The 20,176-nt window shown below is 44.0% G+C and overlaps 1 protein-coding gene across 1 annotated transcript in view; it reads right to left on the bottom strand.

Annotated features, from left to right (window-relative positions):
• Positions 1-20,176, bottom strand: part of RPGRIP1 (RPGR interacting protein 1) — a 65,434-nt gene that overhangs the window by 4,916 nt on the left and 40,342 nt on the right. The window contains 6 exon segments of the mRNA XM_034937273.3: positions 1,449-1,533; positions 3,390-3,582; positions 12,243-12,343; positions 16,559-16,697; positions 18,317-18,520; positions 19,136-19,320. Coding sequence (XP_034793164.2) covers positions 1,449-1,533; positions 3,390-3,582; positions 12,243-12,343; positions 16,559-16,697; positions 18,317-18,520; positions 19,136-19,320 — 907 coding nt within the window.

Genomic DNA, 20,176 nt, shown 5'->3' with positions numbered 1-20,176 from the left:
CAGGCAGTATGGATAACAGATTTCAAAAACAAAAACCATATGCCTATTTAAATTTGAATTTCAGCTAAACAACAAATAACTTTTTTTTCCTTAGAGGCAGAGCCTGCTTTGTCACCCAGGTTGGAGTGCAGTGGCACAATCTTAGCTCACTGCAACCTCCGCCTCCCAAATTCAAATGATTCTCATGCCTCAGCCTCCTGAGTAGCTAGAATTACTGGCATGTGCCACCATGCCTAGCTGATTTTTTTGTGTTTTTAGTAGAGATGGGGTTTCACCATGTCGGCCAGGCTGGTCTCAAACTCCTGGCCTCAAGTGATCTGCCCGCCTCAGCCTCCCAAAGTGCTGGGATTACAGATGTGAGCCACTGCACCCGACCAAATAATTTTTTTTAGGGTAAGTATGTCCCACATTTTATCTGGAAACTCTGAAAGGAGGCCTTCTTCAGATTATTGGAATAATAAGGACAACCAGCTTTCCTAAAACTTTAAAGGAGATCTAAAATTTACTTAGTTATGTCAACATCAAAAAATTCCTGTTGACCCGGTGTGGTCACTGACGCCTGTAATCTCAACACTTTGGGAGTCTGAGGCAGAAGGATCACCTGAGGTTGGGATCAGCCTGGCCAACATGGCAAAACCCTGTCTCTACTAAAAATACAAGAATTAGCCAGGCAAGTGGCATGCACCTGTCATTCCAGCTACTTGGGAGGCTGAGGCAGAAGAATCGCTTGAACCCAGGAGGTGGAGGTTGCAGTGAGCCAAGATTGTACCACTGCACTCCAGCCTGGACAACAGAGTGAGACTCTGTCTCAAAAAAAAAAAAAGAATGTCAACACTTTTTGTTATTCCATTTGGGCATTGTCAATATTCAAGTAAACTGCTGCTACAAAAAAAGGGCCCATCAGGCTGGCATGGGTGAGAAATGAACTAAACCTATAAAATTATGGGCTGGACACGGTGGCTCATGCCTGTAATCCCAGCACTCTGGGAGGCCGAGGAGGGCAGATCGCTTGAGCGCAGGAGTTCAAGACCAGACATGAGCAACACGGCAAAACCCTATCTCTACTACAAACACAAAAAATTAGCCAGGCATGGTGGCACATGCCTATAACCCTAGCTACTTGGGAGGCAGAGGCACAAGAATCCCTTGAGCCTGGGGAGGCGGAGGTTGCAGCGAGCCAAGATCGCACCACTGTACTCTAGCCTGGATGACAGAGTGAGACCCTGTCTCGAAAATAAATAAATAAATAAATAAATAATCTATAAGATTAGGTAATGGATTAGGTAGTCACAAACATAAATTATACTCAAGTACATAGGAAATTCATTAAGAGTAAATTAACTCAAAAAAGTTATTAAAATATTCAGCATCAGCACAAAACCAAACTCAAACTTTTGAATTTCTGTCTCAATATCTCCTTTGTTTCAAAGTGGAATGCAGATGCTTACTGTCCTTGATCAGGATCTTGTCCATTCAGCATGTCGAACAGAAACTGCCTTCGGCCTTGCTGCTCCTGTGGGTTCAGGTCTATTACTGTATTAAGGGTAAGAGAAAAAAGCAAAGAATCATATACTGTTGCAGTGTGAGCCCCAAGACTTTCATTAGTGGTATTCATGGTAGTTTTCATAAAAAGATTAGACTCCTTGCCTGGATCTAGAATAACATGGACCAACTGCTTTGAAAATCATTTGTGTGTGTGTGTGTGTGACAGATTCTTACTGTGTCAGGCTAGAGTGCAGTGGCGTGATCTTGGTTCACCGCAGTCTCCATCTCCCAAGTTCAAGCAATTCTCCTGCCTCAGCCTCCCGAGTAGTTGGGATTACAGGTGCACCCCACCATGCCCGGCTAATTTTTGTATTTTTAGTAGAGACAGGGTTTCGCCACGTTGGCCAGGCTGGTCTCCAACTTCTGATCTCAAGTAATCTGCCTGCCTTGGCTTCCCAAAGTGCTGGGATTACAGGCATGAGCCACTGCACCCAGGCTCCTTCGAAATTCTGGATGAAAAAGATTTCCACACTTGAATCAAATATGAGGGTAGGAAAAAAAGATTTCATGCACGACTTTCTCAAATTTTCACTTGTGATATGCCCTTTCTTTAAAAACTACTGAAAATATGATCCATTAAAATAAGAAAATAAATTAGAGGATAACCAGGAGATAAGAAATCTGGTATAGGAGAGAATTTGATCATATTCTCCATGAGCAGCAGTAATAATGAGACAGTGGGCTAGAGCAGAACAAGAGGATGGAGAAAGGTCTTCAGGAAAACAATGGGTGAGTAGATAATTTGACAGGTTTGATTATTTCAAAATTTGGGAAGACTGTTGAAGGACATGAAAATAATTACAATATGTATAATGAAAATAAGGCGAATGAAAAATTGCTGCAAAAAATACGTGTAAAGAAATATAATCATTGCATACTACTTGGTTCTACAAGAATATTTACATATCCATAATAACAGAACCAATTTAAATGGATTTAAATAAAAATTATGATACAATTATGATGGGAAGGAAAGGGACATGAGTGTAGTGCAAAAGAGCTAACTTTTAAGGTCCGAGATAGGAAGTCTAAAGCCGATGAATCAGGAGATTGCAATAGAAATGTTACTCAGAAGCCAGGTATGGTGGCTCATGCCTGTAATTCCAGCTACTCAGGAGGCTGAGGCAGGAGAATCATTTGAGTCCAGGAGTTTGAAACCAGCCTGAGCAACATGTTCAGACTCCATCTCAAAAAAAAAAAAAAAAACAGGAAAAGAGGAAGAACAAAAATCAATACTCAGAAATATGATGGAAGTAAATAACAGAAGAAATGGCTGAGATAGGATGGGCTTGGTGGCTCACGCCTATAATCCCAGCACTTTGGGAGGCCAAGGCAGGCATATCACTTGAGGTCAGGAGTTTGAGACCAGCCTGGCCAAAATGGTGAAACCCCGCCTCTACTAAAAACACAAAAAACTAGCCAGGCATGGTGGCGCACACCTGCAATCCCAGCTACTTGGGAGGCTGAGACACGTGAATCGCTTGAATCTCAGAGTCAGAGGTGGCAGTGAGCCAAGATCACACCACTGCATTCTAGCCTGGGCAACAGAGCGAGACTCCACCTCAAAAAGTAAAAATAAATATAGCTGAAATGTGGGAAGTGGTGGATTGAGGAAGGGTGGGAACAGGCGAAGTGATCTGTGAAGAGCTGGAACAAAGGCCTGCTTCATGTAAAATGTTTAGCCCCATTCGATGTTTTTAAACCACATGCACACAACACTTTGAACAATAAAATAATAAAGTGAAATGGCTGGATTCACCCCACAAAAATCCAGAGTAATTCTGACCCTCAGTCTCAATGTTCGTCAGACTTCCTCACCCCAGTAACCACACAGGATGCCTCACCCTTGCTAAAGTGAAAGTGGATTTCTTCTCCTGCCCTAGGCTTCCTTAGGGACACTGGAGTCTCTGTCTCCGACAAGGGTAGGTCGTAGAATTTGTACTCCACATACACCTGTTTTATGTTCTCATCAGACATCACTTCTGCCTCTGGGTAGAAGGCCAGGGAGACAATTTCAATGCACATCTTCTCTGAATCCTGATAAGGAAAATGTTTATTTAGTTCCTAAAGGTTAGTGAGGCTCCAAGTGCTTATACGCCATCCAATTAACCCATTACGGTACTCTCTAGAAATCAACCATAGGTATAATCTATCTACTATATTATTCCCTGAGAATCCTTTTATAGGTAAAATTGGCATCAAAAGACAACTTGACTTAATTGCCATAGTTAATCGATAGGAAATTTATAAAGAGAACCCAGTTCTTCTCACTCACAGTCCAGTGGATCATTTCTCCAGGACAGCCTTTCTCAGTCATCTCCACATATAGAAAGAATTAAAAAAAATGTCTGATTCGGAGCGGGGGGTAGGGTGGATGATGGGAGGTTGCTTGGTGGGAACAATGTGCGTTGCTCCAGGCTTCACCACAGTGGAATATATCAATGCAGCAAAATTGTGCTTGTACCCGATGATTATATACAAATAAATAAATTTCTAAACAGCTATTTTTCAACTTTTTTTTTTTTTTTTCTGAGACAGAGTCTTGCTTTGTTGCCCAGGCTGGAGGGCAGTTGTGTGATCATGGTTCACTGCAGCTTTGACATCCTGATCTCAAGCAGTCTTCCCACCTTAGCCACCCAAGTAGCTAGGACCACAGGTACACCACCACATAGGGACAATTATTTTTATTTTTTTAATAGAGATATGGTCTTGCTATGTTGCCCACGATGGTCTAGAACTCCTGGACTCAAGCAATCTGTCCACCTCAGCCTCCCAAATTGGCTGAGATGAGAGGCATGAACCTCTGCAACTGGCCACAATGTTCTTAATGAAAACCAAGCTAGTATTTTCCTGAGGTTAGGACCTGAAAGACCTCCTGACTGATACTGGAGATTTAGTAGCTGCTTCAGCCACTATAGCAAAGAGCTGCCCAGGGCTTCCCGTGCCCACTCAAGTGCATGCCACTGAGGAGGCCACCAGACCACCCTGCCCTCCCACAGGAACTCCAGTCTTTTTTTTTTTTGAGACAGTGTCTCCCTCTGTTGCCCAGGCTGGAGTGCAGTGGCACGATTTCGGCTCACTGCAAGCTCTTCTTCCTGGGTTCACGCCATTCTCCTGCCTCAGCCTCCCAAGTAGCTGGGACTACAGGCACCCGCCACCACACCCGGCTAATTTTTTGTATTTTTAGTAGAGACGGGGTTTAGTTAGCCAGGATGGTCTCGATCTCCTAACCTCGTGATCCACCCGCCTCGGCCTCCCAAAGTGCTGGGATTACAGTCGTGAGCCACCGCGCCCGGCCAGGAACTCCAATATTTTCAATCCCACTTCAGAGTCGCTGCCATCACCCTGTCCTTTCTTTTGATTGTCCCTGTGTCCATGTTGGCATCAGGGATACCAGGAGGAAGTTTCCAGAAGTACACCAAGGCCAACAGAAGTCTCCTCCTTCCACAGTGTGGCAGGCAAGTCAGTATCGTGACACCAGTAATGAGTCAATCCAGGATGGTTCCCTACCAGCCACAGCGCTCTCCCCTCTATCTGTGAGTGCCCTCCTGTATGCTTCTTTTCACTAGCTGGCCAGGCCAATGCCCTTACTTCTCCAAAGACCAGCTCTTACCCCATCTTTTCTTCTCTTAGAAAGCAAGTGGAGCTCCTGTGCCTGCCCCTAAGAAATTCAGCAGGCAAGATCTCTCAATGATTCTGCATCAGAATCATCAGGGGTGCTTCTTAAAAATGAAGATATTTGGTGGGGTGCAGTGGCTCACACCTGTAATACCAGCATTTTGGGAGGCCGAGGCGGGCAGATGACCTGAGGTCAGGAGTTCGAAACCAGCCTGGCCAACATGGTGAAACCCCATCTCTATTAAAAATACAAAAATTAGCCAGGCATGGTGGCTCACGCCTGTAATCCCAGCTACTCGGGAGGCTGACATGAGAATCACTTGAACCTAGGAGGTGGAGGTTGCAGTGCCACTGCACTCCAGCCTGGGCAACAGAGGGAGACTGGGTCTCAAAAAACAAACAAACAAACAAACAAAAAAACGATATTTGACGTTTTTCTCTTAATAACCCTCCCATAACATCCAACTCTCCCACACATCAAGAAAACTATTGACTATACAGTGTTTTCAAAAATCTGGTTTTTTTTGACACTTTGATGGGTCAGATTAGCGGGTTTCACTAGCTTTTTAAAAAAGAAACAATAGGATAGGATAGACAGGATAAGACACTATCTAGTGGAATGGGAGAATGCATGGCAAATGTTAATAGTAAGCCTGGTTTCTTGAAACTTTGTTCTTTTATAAGAGTATTGGATACTGCAGAAATGTATTTCTCATAGTGATTGCTATAAAAAATGTATAAAAGCCTCTGTGTTATATCAGACTGTCTAGAGTGGCTCCTGGGAATCTGTATTTATTTATTTAGAGATGGAGTCTAGCACTGTCGTCCAGGCTGGAGTGCAACGGTGCGATCTCGGCTCACTGCAACCTCTGCCTCCCAGGTTCAAGCGATTCTCCTGCCCCAGCCTCCTGAGTAGCTGGGACTACAGGCATGTGCCACCATGCCCGACTAATTTTTATATTTTCAGTAGAGACGGGGTTTCACCATGTTGCCCAGGCTGGTCTCGAACTCCTGGCCTCAAGTGATCCACCCACCTCGGCCTCCCAAAGTGTTGAGACTACAGGCGTGAGCCATTGCGCCCGGCCCCATTAAAGTCTCTACCGAGTATCTAGTGCCTGGCACAATGCCTGGCATAATGTCTGGCACACAGTATACACTCAGTAAAACTGTATTAAATATTCCCTTGAGCAAGCCCTTCTCCCTAGACTTCACTGTCCTCCTTTGAAAGGGGGTGGGGGGATAATAATATACATGTGTGCAAGAGAAACTTTAATTTTCTTTTGATTTCCCACTCCTCAGGTAAATCAAACTCTTTCCTACCTCAGGGCCTTTACACTTACCAATTCCTTTGCCTGAGATGAGTACAGTCTACCCAGTACATGGGTAGCTCTTCCCTTCTCATTCTTCAGATTTCAGTTCAAACGTCCCCTCCTCAGAGAAATCTTTCCTCAACACCTATCCTAGTTCAACCCCTCACATTGCTATTATATCACCCTATTTATTTCCTTCATAGTACTTAGAATCTCAGAGCTATCTGCTTTACTTATTTGCTCACTGATGTACATATTTTCCCTCAGTAGTATGTAAGATTCAAGAGAGAAGAGACCAAGTCTGTCTTATCCACCATTTTGTGCTCACAGAGCCCAGCAGTTATTAAAACAGGCACTTCATAATTACTTGAAGGAAAGAATAACTCATAAGGCTGCTGTGAAGCCCGAGAGAGTCATGAATATCAAGCACTTGGCACACAGTATGAAATCTCAATCATTACCCATTAGAGTTCTGTCTAAACGAAAGGTCATGTATTATTTTAATGCAATATCGATCAGCAGTTAAGACGAAAGAACTATAAAAAGCTAAATATATTGACATGGATAGAACCCCAAAACATTATTGATTGAAAAATACATGTTTCATAACATTACCAAAAAAGAAGAAAAAAAAGGTAAAACTAAATAAACATTACATAGCACCTTCCTGTACATCTAAAATTATTTTTCTTTTTTTTCTTTTTGAGACCGAGTTTCGCTCTGTCACCAGGCTGGAGTGCAGGGGAACCATCTCGGCTCACTGCAACCTCCGACTCCTTGGTTCAAACCATTCTCCTTTCTCCGCCTTTCGAGTAGCCAGGATTACAAGCACGCGCCACCACGCCCAGCTAATTTTTGTATTTTTAGTAGAGACGGGGTTTCACCATGTTGGCCAGGATGGACTCGATCTCCTGACCTCATGATCAGCCCAACTCGGCCTCCCAAAGTGCTAGAATTACAGGTGTGGGCCACCACACCTGCCTAGTTAAAAAAAAAAAAAAATTTTTTTTTTGAGATAGAGTACTTGCTCTGTCGCCCAGGCTGGAGTGCAGTGGTGCAATCTTGGCTCACTGCAACCTCCACCTCCTGGGCTCAAGCGATTCTCCTGCCTCAACCTCCTGAGTAGCTGGGATTACAGGCACCCGCCCTCACGCCCGGCTAATTTTTGTATTTTTGTAGACAGGGCTTCACCATGTTGGCCAGGCTTGTCTCGAACTCCTGACCTCAGGTGATCCGCCCGCCTCGGCCTCCCAAAGTGCTGGGATTACAGGCGTGAGCCACCACACCCAGCAAATTTTTTAAACTTGCTAATAATCCTGGGACAATAATCAGAAGTCCATATTCATGCAGACTACATCAAGTTTATTCTGCTAACAATGGTGAAATGGGAGGATGAATAAGATTAAAGTTTGATCCAAGTATACACAGATGTTTTATTCATTCATATTAGGTTGGACTATACAGAACTGACAATTGTCAGCCATTTTTTATCTATGAGTATGACAATATATGGTTCAATCTAATATTTTTTGTTGGATTCAGAATACTGTCTTTACATGAGCTAATTCCATTATGTAATTTTATTGGGGCTGAACAGCAAAGAAAGTATGCAATTAGTAATATTAACCATTGAAATATATATCAACTCATTTGAACTTGCTGGCAGAAACCCTGCAAGGATTAGTGCCAGATAACACCCTTTGGCTTATTAGCTCAGATGTGCCACCTAATTTGGCCGGGGGGCAGGGCTGCTAAAACTTACTACCTGGCATACATAAGGGTCAGGAAATTCCTGACACCTGAAATTAACACGATAAGAGAAAAAATGTTGAGGTTCTCGATATTCACTATTGCTAAAGAAACAGTAATCTGGGACCGTAGAGCAAATGAAAATGATTGCTCCCTCCTCATTAGTAACTGTTAAGAAGAGGGAGGCCAGGAGCAGTGGCTCACGCCTGTAATCCCGGCACTTTGAGAGGCCGAGGCGGGCAGATCACGAGGTCAGGAGATTGAGACCATCCTGGCTAACACGGTGAAACCCCATCTCTACTAAAAATACAAAAAATTAGCCAGGCATGGTGGCATGCGCCTGTAGTCCCAGCTACTCAGGAGGGTGAGACAGGAGAATCGCTTGAACCTGGGGGACGGAGGTTGCAGTGAGCCGATATTGCGCCACTGCACTCTAGCCTGGGTGACAGAGCAAGACTAGGTCTCAAAACAAACAAAAAAATTAGCTGGACGTGACAGCGTGTGTCTGTAGTCCCAGCTACTTGGGAAGCTGAGGCAGGAGAGTCGCTTGAACCCGGGAGGCGGAGGTTGCAGTTAGCCAAGAGAGTGCCACTGCACTCCAGCCTGGGTGACAGAGCGAGACTCAAAAAAAAAAAAAGCTTAACCTAGGCCGGGCGCAGTGGCTCATACCTGTAAATTCCAGCACTTTGGGAGGCCGAGGTGGGTGGATCACCTGAGGTCAGGAGTTTGAGACCAGCCTGGCCAACATAGTGAAACTCCGTCTCTACTAAAAATACAAAAATTAGCTGGTCGTGGTGACACACACCTGTGGTCCCAGCTACTCGGGAGCCTGTGGCAGGAGAATCTCTTGAACCTGGGAGGCAGAGGTTGCAGTAAGCCGAGATTGCGCCACTGCGCGCACTCCAGCCTGGGCAACAGAACAAGACTCTATCTCAAAAAAAAAAAAAAAAAAGCTTAACATTGAGAACTCCAGTAGGTCAGAGAAATGAGACTACTATTATCATCACACTCATCATCACTATCATTTAGGGCTTAATTTGTCTCAGGCACTGTATTAAACCCTTATTTATTTTAATCTTGCCACATCAGTATCAGATGGGTATACTTAATACTACCATTTTACAGATAAGGAGACAAGGCCTAATAGAGGTTAAAAAACTCTCTCAAAGCTGTATATCTAGTTAAGTAGCAGAGCTGGGATCTAAATCACTGTCTCAACCAAATCTCCATGCTCTTAAACATTACACTCTACTGCATTTCCATTTATCCCAGCTGACCCCAGGCAGAAGAGTGACAGAACTCAAGTTTTGACTCTGAGCTTTCAACCCCCTCTACTTTTCATGCCTGGACATTTTGGAATATAACAATAATTTAATATATATGTGCCCGTGTTGTACATTTAACTTGATAATAACACTAATTTTTTGCTTAGATAGGCTCCTTTCTCATATTTAATTTCTCAAGTAACACTTTGGGGCACACAAGGAAGTTTTCTAAAAGGATATCTTACTTAGGAGCCTTTAATTTAGGTAATGTTTTTAATGAAATCTGGCTGGCTTGTTACAGTTCAAGATGAGTTTGCTGATCAGCTGGCTGCTTTTTTGGTTACTTGAGAGGTTGCGCAGTTTAAAAACCTCAACTGGAGTTTCAGCTCTTTCACTAACTCAATAATCCTGTACACATCATTTAATCTTCTTTACCTTGGTAATATATAAGTGTTATCTAATTCCAACATTCTGTGGCTCCAATCTGTCTTACAAACACTTGTCAGATAACTACATAATATCTAAAAAAAGATATGATAGATAAAAGTTCAGACAAAGAGAAACTTAACTGGTTTTGTCGTTGCTGTTGTTTTTGAGACAGGGTCTCTCTCTGTCACCTAGGCTGGAGTGCAGTGGCAAGATCATGGCTCACTGCAGCCTCAAACTCTCAGGCTCAAGCAATCCTCTCACCTCAGCCTCCCAAATACTTAGGACTTCAGATGTGAGCCACCACGCCTAGCTAGTTTTTAAATTTTATGTAGAGACAGTTGTCTTGCTATGTTGCTCAGGCTGGTCTTGATTCCTGGCCTCAAGCAATCTGCCTGCCTCAGTTTCCCAAAGTGCTGGGATTACAAGTGTGAGCCACCACACCTCAGCTGAAATTGAACTATGTGTTATATTCAGTGTTTAAGTCTACTGACTTTGAGTTTTTTCTCCTCACTCCAATATCCTTCATTTTCCTGCAGTTCTCCAGCACATGTTCCAGCTTTCAAGGAAGAGTTTTCCAACCTCTACAAAAGAAACCATAAATTCCCTTTTCTGATTTCTTTTTTTTTTTTTTTTTTTTTTGAGACGGAGTCTCGCTCTGTCGCCCAGGCTGGAGTGCAGTGGCGCGATCTCGGCTCACTGCAAGCTCCGCCTCCCGGGTTCACGCCATTCTCCTGCCTCAGCCTCCCGAGTAGCTGGGACTACAGGCGCCCGCTACCACGCCCGGCTAATTTTTTTGTATTTTTAGTAGAGACGGGGTTTCACCGTGTTAGCCAGGATGGTCTCGATCTCCTGACCTCGTGATCCGCCCGCCTCGGCCTCCCAAAGTGCTGGGATTACAGGCGTGAGCCACCGCGCCCGGCCCCCTTTTCTGATTTCTTACAACAGACTTTATATTACACAATCTACCTCCTTGGTTTTAGGTCATCCTACATTCTTATTTAATGTTTCTAATGAAGTTCATAATCATCAATTCACTCTGAATCTATTATTCAGTCACTCACTCAACAAATATTAACTGAGGACCTACGAATGTGTCAGGCAGCAGCAGCTTAAGAGTAATTGTTTTCTACCTCATGTGTAACCCACAAGGTTAGAACACAATGATTACTGAATATATGTGTGGATATTTATTAATATATGTGTGTCTCTTTTTTTTTTTTTTTTTTTTTTTGAGACGGAGTCTCGCTCTGTCGCCCAGGCTGGAGTGCAAGCTCTGCCTCCTGGGTTCACGCCATTCTCCTGCCTCAGCCTCCCGAGTAGCTGGGACTACAGGCGCCCGCCACCACGCCCGGCTAATTTTTTTGTATTTTTAGTAGAGATGGGGTTTCACCGTGTTAGCCAGGATGGTCTCGATCTCCTGACCTCGTGATCCACCCGTCTCGGCCTCCCAAAGTGCTGGGATTACAGGCGTGAGCCACCGCAACCGGCTTTTTTTTCTTTTTTATATTTTTTTGATGTGTGTCTCTTAAATTAGTTCTGAAAGAGCTTTGAGGCTGAACTGTTTAATAGATAATTACAGGTTGAGTAAAAAACAGCAGAAATGGAATGATCTCCATGAGCCCTCCCATGAAGAATCCTGTCCTCTCTTCCAGACTCCATCTCCCAAAGCAAACCCGTTCTCCTTAGATGGACTTAAAGGCAGGGGTACCATTCAGCCTGGGCATGAATTACAGGACACAATGGAGGATATGGGAGTAAGAAGAGGCAAAGGATCCAGATAGGAGAGAAGTATTGAAGCAAGTCATCATTTACACTATCTCAAGAAAATGATCCTTTTATCTGACTGTACCAGCCGACCTTCATTCACACGAAACATAAATTTAACTAAACAATTTGCATTTTCCATCAGCTTCATTAAAACTGGATTGCCCTTCACTTGTGTGGCCACTAAGCCCACTGTCATTATTGCTTTTTTTTTTTTTCTTGAGACAGAGTTTTGCTCTTGTTGCCCAGGCCGGGGTGCAATGGCGTGATCTTGGCTCACCACAACCTCTGCCTCCCGGGTTCAAGCAATTCTCCTGCCTCAGCCTCCTGAGTAGCTGGGATTACAAGGACGCTCCACCACGCCTGGCTAATTTTTTTTGTATTTTTAGTAGAGACGGGGTTTCTCCATGTTGGTCAGGCTGGTCTCAAACTCCCGACCTTAGGTGATCTGCCTGCCTCGGCCTCCCAAGGTGCTGGGATTACAGGCGTGAGCCCCCATGCCTGGCCACTGTCATTGTTTATAGTCTTATCTCGTATGCAATGATTACTCCAGTGTACTTACTGCCTTAGGATATTTCTGAGACATGGGTGGCACTATGACATCATCACTGTCGGTAGTTTGTGCTTCACTGACTTCAGAACCTTGTTCAGAGGATTCTTTATCTGCTAGAGAAGAGGTTGCAGTTATAGAACTGTTTCAAAGCACTCTAGCCCAAGAAAAGATCCAGCACACACATCTCCAATCCACTGTCTGGTCACTAGTTCCCAGTGTCTAGATTTTGCCTTCACTTACTAAGAATCAAACCCTCTTTTTCAAAGGTACACTTATTCAGAAGCTTGCCAAACACACAGGATTCACTTCTCAAAAAAAGGAAGGGAAAGAAGGAAAAACAGAAAGGAAGAAAGGAAGGAAGGGTGAGAGTAAGGGAGGAAGAAAGGAAGTCCTTTTGTGGGGGCTGAAGAAAATGGCCAAGCTTGAGGTAAAGCTGTGCAATTGGGTGGGGCAGATTGTATTTTCCAAAGATGGCCTCTCTGGCTGGGCGTGGTGGCTCACACCTGTAATCCCAGCACTTTTGGAGTTCGAGGCAGGTGGATCACCTGAGGTCAGGAGTTTTAGACCAGCCTGGCCAACATGGTGAAGCCCATCTCTACTAAAAATGCAAAATTAGCCTGGCTTGGTGGCACACTCCTGTGGTCCCAGCCACTCAGGAGGCTGAGGCAGGAGAGTTGCTTGAATCCGGGAGGCAGAGGTTTCAGTGAGCCGAGATCGAGCCACTGCACTCCAGCCTGGGCGACAAGAGACTCTGTCTCAAAAAAAAAAAAAAAAAAAAAAAAAAAAAAAAAGGTGGCCTCAAATGGTCTCTCCTATCTCAGCTGCTCTCCTTACAATGCGACTGACCTTGACACTGCTCCTATTGAGTGGTGGGGTCTTTGTCCCCTCCCCTTCAATTAAGGTGGATCTTTTGGACTGTCTCAACTGAAAGAGTATGGTAGGAGTGATGCTATGTGACTTCTAAGGCCAGAACACAAAAATACCATGGACTTGTACCTTGCTGGCTTGGAACTCAGCTACCAACCTGTGAGGAAGCCCAAGCAACCACTGACAGCCAGGACCACCTGATCAGCTAGTAGGGTGAGCTATCTTGCAAGCTGAACCCATCAGCCCCCTAGCTGAGCTACCCCATCTAATGCCACATTGAGAGAGGAGAAATGAGCCTTCTTCATGAGACCTGCCTAACATGCAGAGTGGTGAGCCAAAGAAATGACAATTGTTTTAAGTCATTAAGTTTTGGAGTAGATTGTTACATAGCATTAGATAACTGGATGGCAAGCTGTGCCTCTTCTGTAAAATTTCAAAGTCTTGGGTTGTCTGTTTCACTGAGGTCTCAAAGGGAAAAGGTCTGAGGGGCAGCAAAAGCAAAGGCTGCTAAAAGACACAAGGCTTTGTCTACATATGTGGAAATGGCCTTAAAATCAGGCCCTTTTCATTTCTTGATGGCCTTTACCTAATACCCTTAGATCTTTGTCTAAAGATTAATAAGCTTCTTTTTCAACAACTACAGCATCCTGCCTGATAGCTCCACTCAGACATCTGAAACCAGGCAGATTTTAGCTTCTTGCGAGTACTAACTGGTGCTTTTGAGGTTTTTGTTTTGTTTCTGTTTTGAAATGAAGCATTGCTCTTGTTGCCCAGGCTGGAGTGCAATGGCATGGTCTCGGCTCACTGCAACTTCTGCCTCCCAGGTTCAAGCGATTCTCCTGCCTCAGCTTCTCAGATGGGGTTACCAGCACCCACCACCACACCTGGCTAATTTTTGCATTTTTAGTAGAGGCGGGGTTTTACCATGTTGGCCAGGCTAGTCTCAAGCTCCTGACAGGTGATCTGCCTGCCTCTGCCTCCCAAACTGCTGGGATTACAGGTGTAAGCCACTGCGCCTGGCCAGTCTTGATCTTTTGAAATTCATGGAGAACAGCGATATTAAAACAATAACTAACAATTAGGCTTCCACAGAAATAGTCTTCTTTTATTATTTATGACTATAAATAGATGACCATATAGTACATGAGGTTTAGATTACCTTCTGGTCCCATATTTCACATTCTACAAGGAGAAAAAGCTAGTGGATATAGATTATACTCAATCAAATACCTGAAGAAATGTAAATTGGGAGTATGGAGATAACTGGAACCCCGCATTCAGGTCTGGATACACTGAAGCTATCTAGATACACTGTTACTATTTATTCTACTATTTTATGACTAAATAATATTCCATTGTCTGCAAATCATAAGAATGGAATTGTTCTCTTATAACCAGGATTTCTTGCCAGTCATGTAAATTTGGCTCTGGGAAATTTTGGGCTTGGTTATTCTTGTTAACCTTCCTTACATTGAGTAAACTTTGACGGAGAAATCAGATTACATAATCAATAGAAAAATTATCCTTCTCATGAGAAAAATAATTTATGCTCTTCCCATTTAAGAAGTTATGCCAAATACATTCAAAAGCTTAAAAATTATACTTTTAGGCCAAGCGTGGTGGCTCACACCTGTAATCCCAGCACTTTGGGAGGCTGAGGCAGGTGGATCACTTGAGGTCAAGAGTTCGAGACCAGCCTGGACAACATGATGAAATCCAGTCTCTACTGAAAATACAAATATTAGCCGGGCATAGTGGGGCACACCTGTAGTCCCAGCTACTCTGGAGGCTGAGGCAGGAGAATCGCTTGAACCTGGGAGGCAGAGATTGCAGTGAGCCGAGATTGTGCCACTGCACTCCAGCCTGGGTGACAGAGAGAGACTTCATCTCAAAAAAAAAAAAAAAAAAAAAATTATATATATATAAAATGCTTCTAGAGATTTAGAAAAAAAGCCTTTTTAAGTAGTAAAGACTCTCTTTTCATAATATTTCCATATCTACATTTATATTTTCCGTCTCATTATTAAATTTTTCAAGCACATAGAAAAGCCCATGAAATATAAATGTTCAACTTATTAAATTGTTGTAAAATGAACATCTCTATCACCGTTCAGCCAAGAAATAGAACACTGGTAGCACTCCAGATGCCCAAAGGGTGTCCTTTCCTGATAACCCTCTTCCCCTTCTCCTAGCAGTAACCACTATTCTGACCACTGTCAGAACTAGAGGAAGGCATGTGAGGCACTGACCTTAGGCATAAAATTTGAAGGGGTGCCAAAAACTCAATAATCAAGACAAACACTGTCCTGTTTTTTGTTTTTTGTACTGAGACGGAGTCTTGCTCTGTTGCCCAGGCTGGAGTGCAGTGGTATAATCTCAGCTCACTGCAACCTCTGCCTCCTGGGTTTAAGCAATTCTCCTGCCTCAGCCTCCCCAGTAGCTGGGACTACAGGCAGATGCCACCATGCCCAGCTAATTTTTTGTATTTTTAGTAGAGATGGGGTTTCATCATGTTGGTCAGGCTGGTCTCAAACTCCCGACCTCAGGTGATCTACCCGCCCATGTCTCCCAAAGTGCTGGGATTACAGGTATGAGCCACCGCAACCAGCCAACAAACAGTTTTAATGAGAAAATCAAAACTAGGTCGGGTGCAGTGGCTCACGCCTGTAATCCCAGCACTTTGGGAGGCTGAGGTGGGCGGATCACCTAAGGTCAGGAGTTTGAGACCAGCCTGACCAACATGGAGAAACCCTGTCTCTACTAAAAATACAAAATTAGCCGGGGATGGTGGCACATACCTGTAATCCCAGCTACTCGGGAGGCTGAGGCAGGAGAATCGCTTAAACCCGGGAGGCAGAGGTTGCAGTGAGCTGAGATCGTGCCATTGCACTCCAGCCTGGGAGACAGAATGAGACTCCATCTCAAAAACAAAACAAAACAAAAAAATCCTGGGGCAAAATAACATTTTATAAACACTGTGAAAGTTACTTATTTAAGAATTCCAGCCTTGGTTAACCCAACCATCACACTTGTAACACAAAACTGGGCCTCAGGTCTTACATACTAACTTTCCATGAAAACTTTAGCATTCTAAGGTGAAGGGGAAAAGTAAATAACTAGCTTGGCAAAACAATTAAATGATTAAACAGAAAAAATATATATATTTTTCTTTTTTTTGAGATGGAGTCTCGCTCTGTCGCCCAGGTTAGAGGAGTGCAGCGGTGCAATCTCGGCTCACTGCAACCTCCTCCTCCTGGGTTCAAGCAATTCTCCTGCCTCAGCCTCCCACGTAGCTGGGATTACAGGCGCCTGCCACCATACCCGGCTAATTTTTGTATTTTTAGTAGAGACGGGTTTCACCATGTTGGCCAGGCTGCTCTTGAAAGCCTGATCTCGTGATCTGCCCACCTCGGCCTCCCAAAGTGCTAGGAAAAAAAATAGATTTTAAAAGACAATACCATTTACAGGATGTAGAGGTTCCTTCTGTTTCAGTGCTGAATGGGATAATGTCATTTCCTCTTCCTTGTGCTGATTTTTAAAGCCATCACCTATGAAGCTGTTAGTCTCTGAGAACTTCCACTCAGTGTAATTCACCTGCTTCAGAATAAGAACAACAATACTACATAGCTGGTAATATCTTGGTTTTCTTTCTTCATTCCTTCCTTCCTGCCTTCTTTTTAAATATTAGCTCTTTTTATTTTTTTAATTTTTATTATTATTTTTTTTTTGAGACAGAGTCTCCCTCTGTCACTCAGGCCAGAGTGCAGTGGCACCATCTCGGCTCACTGCAACCTTCGCCTCCTGGGTTCAAGCAATTCTCCTGCCTCAGCCTCCTGAGTAGCTGGGATTACAGGAGCCCGTCACCACACCTGACTAATTTTTCTATTTTTAGTAGAGATGGGGTTTCACCATGTTGGCCAGGCTGGTCTCGAACTCCTGACCTCACGTGATCCCCATGCCTCATCCTCCCAAAGTGCTAGGATTATAGGCGTGAGTCACCATGTCCAGACAATACTGGCTCTTTTTAATTTTTAAAAGTTAGTACTTGTTGGCTGGGCATGGTGGCTCACGCCTATAATCTCAGCACTTTGGGAGGCTGAGGCAGGCGGATCACCTGAGGTCAGGAGACCAGCCTGATCAACATGGTGAAACCTCGTCTCTACTAAAAATACAAAAATTAGCCTGGTGTGGTGGCACGTGCCTGTAATCCCAGCTACTTGGGAGGCTGAGGCAGCAGAATTGCTTGAACCTGGGAGGCAGAGGTTGCAGTGAGCTGAGATCATGCCATTGCATTCTGGCCTGGGCGACAGAGCGAGACTCGGTCTCAAAAAAAAAAAAAAAAAAAAGTGAGTACTTGTTTAAAAATATATATAGTATTAAAACTTTAAGCATAAACTGTAGAGTACATAATATGCTGAATTAAATTACATTGAAATGAACAGTCCAGGGGTTTGTTAAACTACTTGTGTTTGTGGAAACACAAGCTAGCCACAAATAGCTATGATTATGGCTTATCTTATTTTTATTTTTTTGAGATGGAGTCTTGCTCTGTCGCCCAGGCTGGAGTGCAGTGGCACGATCTCAGCTCACTGCAACCTCCACCTCCTGGGTTCAAGCGATTCTCCTACCTCAGCATCCCGACTGAGTAGCTGGGATTACAGGCACGTACCACCATGCCTGGCTAATTTTTTTTTTTTTTTTTGGTGAGATGGAGTTTCTCACTTGTTGCCCAGGCTGGAGTGCAATGGCATGATCTTAGCTCACCACAACCTCCACCTCCCAGCTTCAGGTGATTCTCCTTCCTCAGCCTCCCGAGTAACTGGGATTACAGGCACACACCACCATGCCTGGCTAATTTTTGTATTTTTAGTAGAAACAGGGTTTCACCATGTTGGTCAAGCTGGTCTCGAACTCCTGACCTCAGGCGATCCACCCGCCTCGGCCTCCCAAAGTGTTGGGATTACAGGCCTGAGCCACTGCACCCAGCCTCATTTTGTATTTTTAGCAGAGACAGGAGTTCACCGTGTTGGCCAGGCTGACCTGAGGTTATCTGCCCACCTCAACTGCCCAAAGTGCTGAGATTACAGGCCGAAGCCACCATGCCCGGCCGATTAGTGCTTATCTTGTGTGTCTGCTTCTGCTTCTACCTCTGAGAATAATACATCTGGGGACACTACAACCCACCATTTAGTGCTTCAGAGTTTTTAAGGTCTTACCTCTGGTGTATTTCCATTTAAGATGTTAAGGCTAAGATACTCCATTCTATTCTTTCCTTGAACGCCTATTCTTTTGCCATGTTTTCTTCTTGAGTAGCTCACAACCTGGTGCTCCTTTTCCTTTCTTTCTCCCCCGTGAGGAGGTTTTATCTTAGCTCGATACTGGCCAGCTTCAATGGGAACCCCAGGAGATGCCATCTGATCCTGAATAGAAAGATCAGAGATAGCATTACAAGATGGTAGTTTAACAACCTAGAAACACAAGAAAGGGATTTAGGAACTAGCATTAGACTTCATTTCTCTCCTCATGGAGCTGAGAAATGCTATTTCTCTCTCTTTTCCGCAGTAAAACCTAGGCTTTCGCTCCATCAGTAGTCTCATGGCATGATGAGGGATATATATTAAGTTCACAAGACATTTGACACTCACAGAGGGAATTTCTTTTTCTTTTTTTTTTGAGACAGAGTTTTGCTCTTGTTGCCCAGGCCGGAGTGCAATGGCGTGATCTCGGCTCGCTGCAACCTCCACCTCCTGGGTTCAAGTGATTCTCCTGCCTCAGCCTCCCAGTAGCTGGGATTACAGGCATGTGCCACCACGCCCAGCTAATTTTTTGTATTTTTAGTAGAGGCAGGGTTTCCCCATGTTGGTCAGGCTGGTCTTGAACTCCCGACCTCAGGTGATTCGCCTGCCATGGCCTCCCAAAGTGCTGGGATTACAGGCGTGAGCCACTGCACCTACTTCAACTATAATACTGTCTCCTTCAAATCTGCTCCATAGGATTGGCAGAGATCTGCTACCTGTGGAGTCCTGGAGAGTTACCTGGGAAGGAAATGAAGCCTTTTCCTCTTCAGATGAGATCTTTGAACTGTCCTTGGTATCCTTTCCCTTAGTCTGAGCTTCTGGTTTCAGGAAACTCTCAGGGGGTATGTAGGGAAACTTCCAATCCAGTTGCACTTGAATAGATCCGTTGGGTTTCTCTGCAGGGTCAGTGAGGTTAAAATCACCTGAGAAACAAACAGATATTAATAAGACCTGATCACATGAAATAAGCAAGTGAGCATTTGTCAGCACCTTATCTACTTCCTTCCCATTTTTAATTTCAACATATTTTATCAGCAATTAATTAACATCCATTAAATAATTACGATGATGATACACTCAGAAGTAAAATCAAACAGCAGTGCAGTTAGAATATTAATCAGGGAAGATGGGTTATCTCTAGGATTCAGGAAGAGATAGTGAAAGGTGTATGAAAAGGAGTACAGCTTGCTTGTCATCAGTCATCCAGCCAATGAACAAGGCTGCATTATTATTACTATTATCAAATGCTTACTGTGCCTTAGTTGTACCAAGAAAACTGTTATCTCTACCCTCAAGCGGTCCCAAGAAAACTTAAGCAAAATTTTTCGAAATGCCAGATGTCTGATTTGTAACACTGATTAACAGATGGCTTATACTGCCTCCCCTGTTTGGCAAAGGAGTTGTGTCCAGAAGTGTCAGCCTTTTTTTAAGCAGTTGTATTGAGGAGAGAGCTGCACACATGTCCTGGAGCATCCAGAATCTTGTTAAATATGGTTGTTTCTGACTGCAGCTATCCCCACTTCCTAAGGAAAACATGGATACCCCCACCTCACCCTCCCAGGACTGTAGTCAAAGAGTTGACCCCTCTTGGTACACCCCCACAATCCTAGGTATAAAAGTTAGGAAAGACAGTATGGAGCTCAGCTCCACATTGGGAGGAAAAAAATCCAAGAAATTTGTGTTTGTCATGATCTGGTGTGGAAATCTCTCTAACTTGTGTCCAGTGTTTAAAAGAAGTGAGAGAATGATGGGGGAGTGTTAAGGTCTCAGTTTATAATC

The sequence above is a fragment of the Pan paniscus genome, chromosome 15, assembly GCF_029289425.2.
Source record: "Pan paniscus chromosome 15, NHGRI_mPanPan1-v2.0_pri, whole genome shotgun sequence".
Classification (NCBI taxonomy): domain Eukaryota; kingdom Metazoa; phylum Chordata; class Mammalia; order Primates; family Hominidae; genus Pan; species Pan paniscus.
This window is presented reverse-complemented; position numbering and strand designations above follow the sequence as displayed.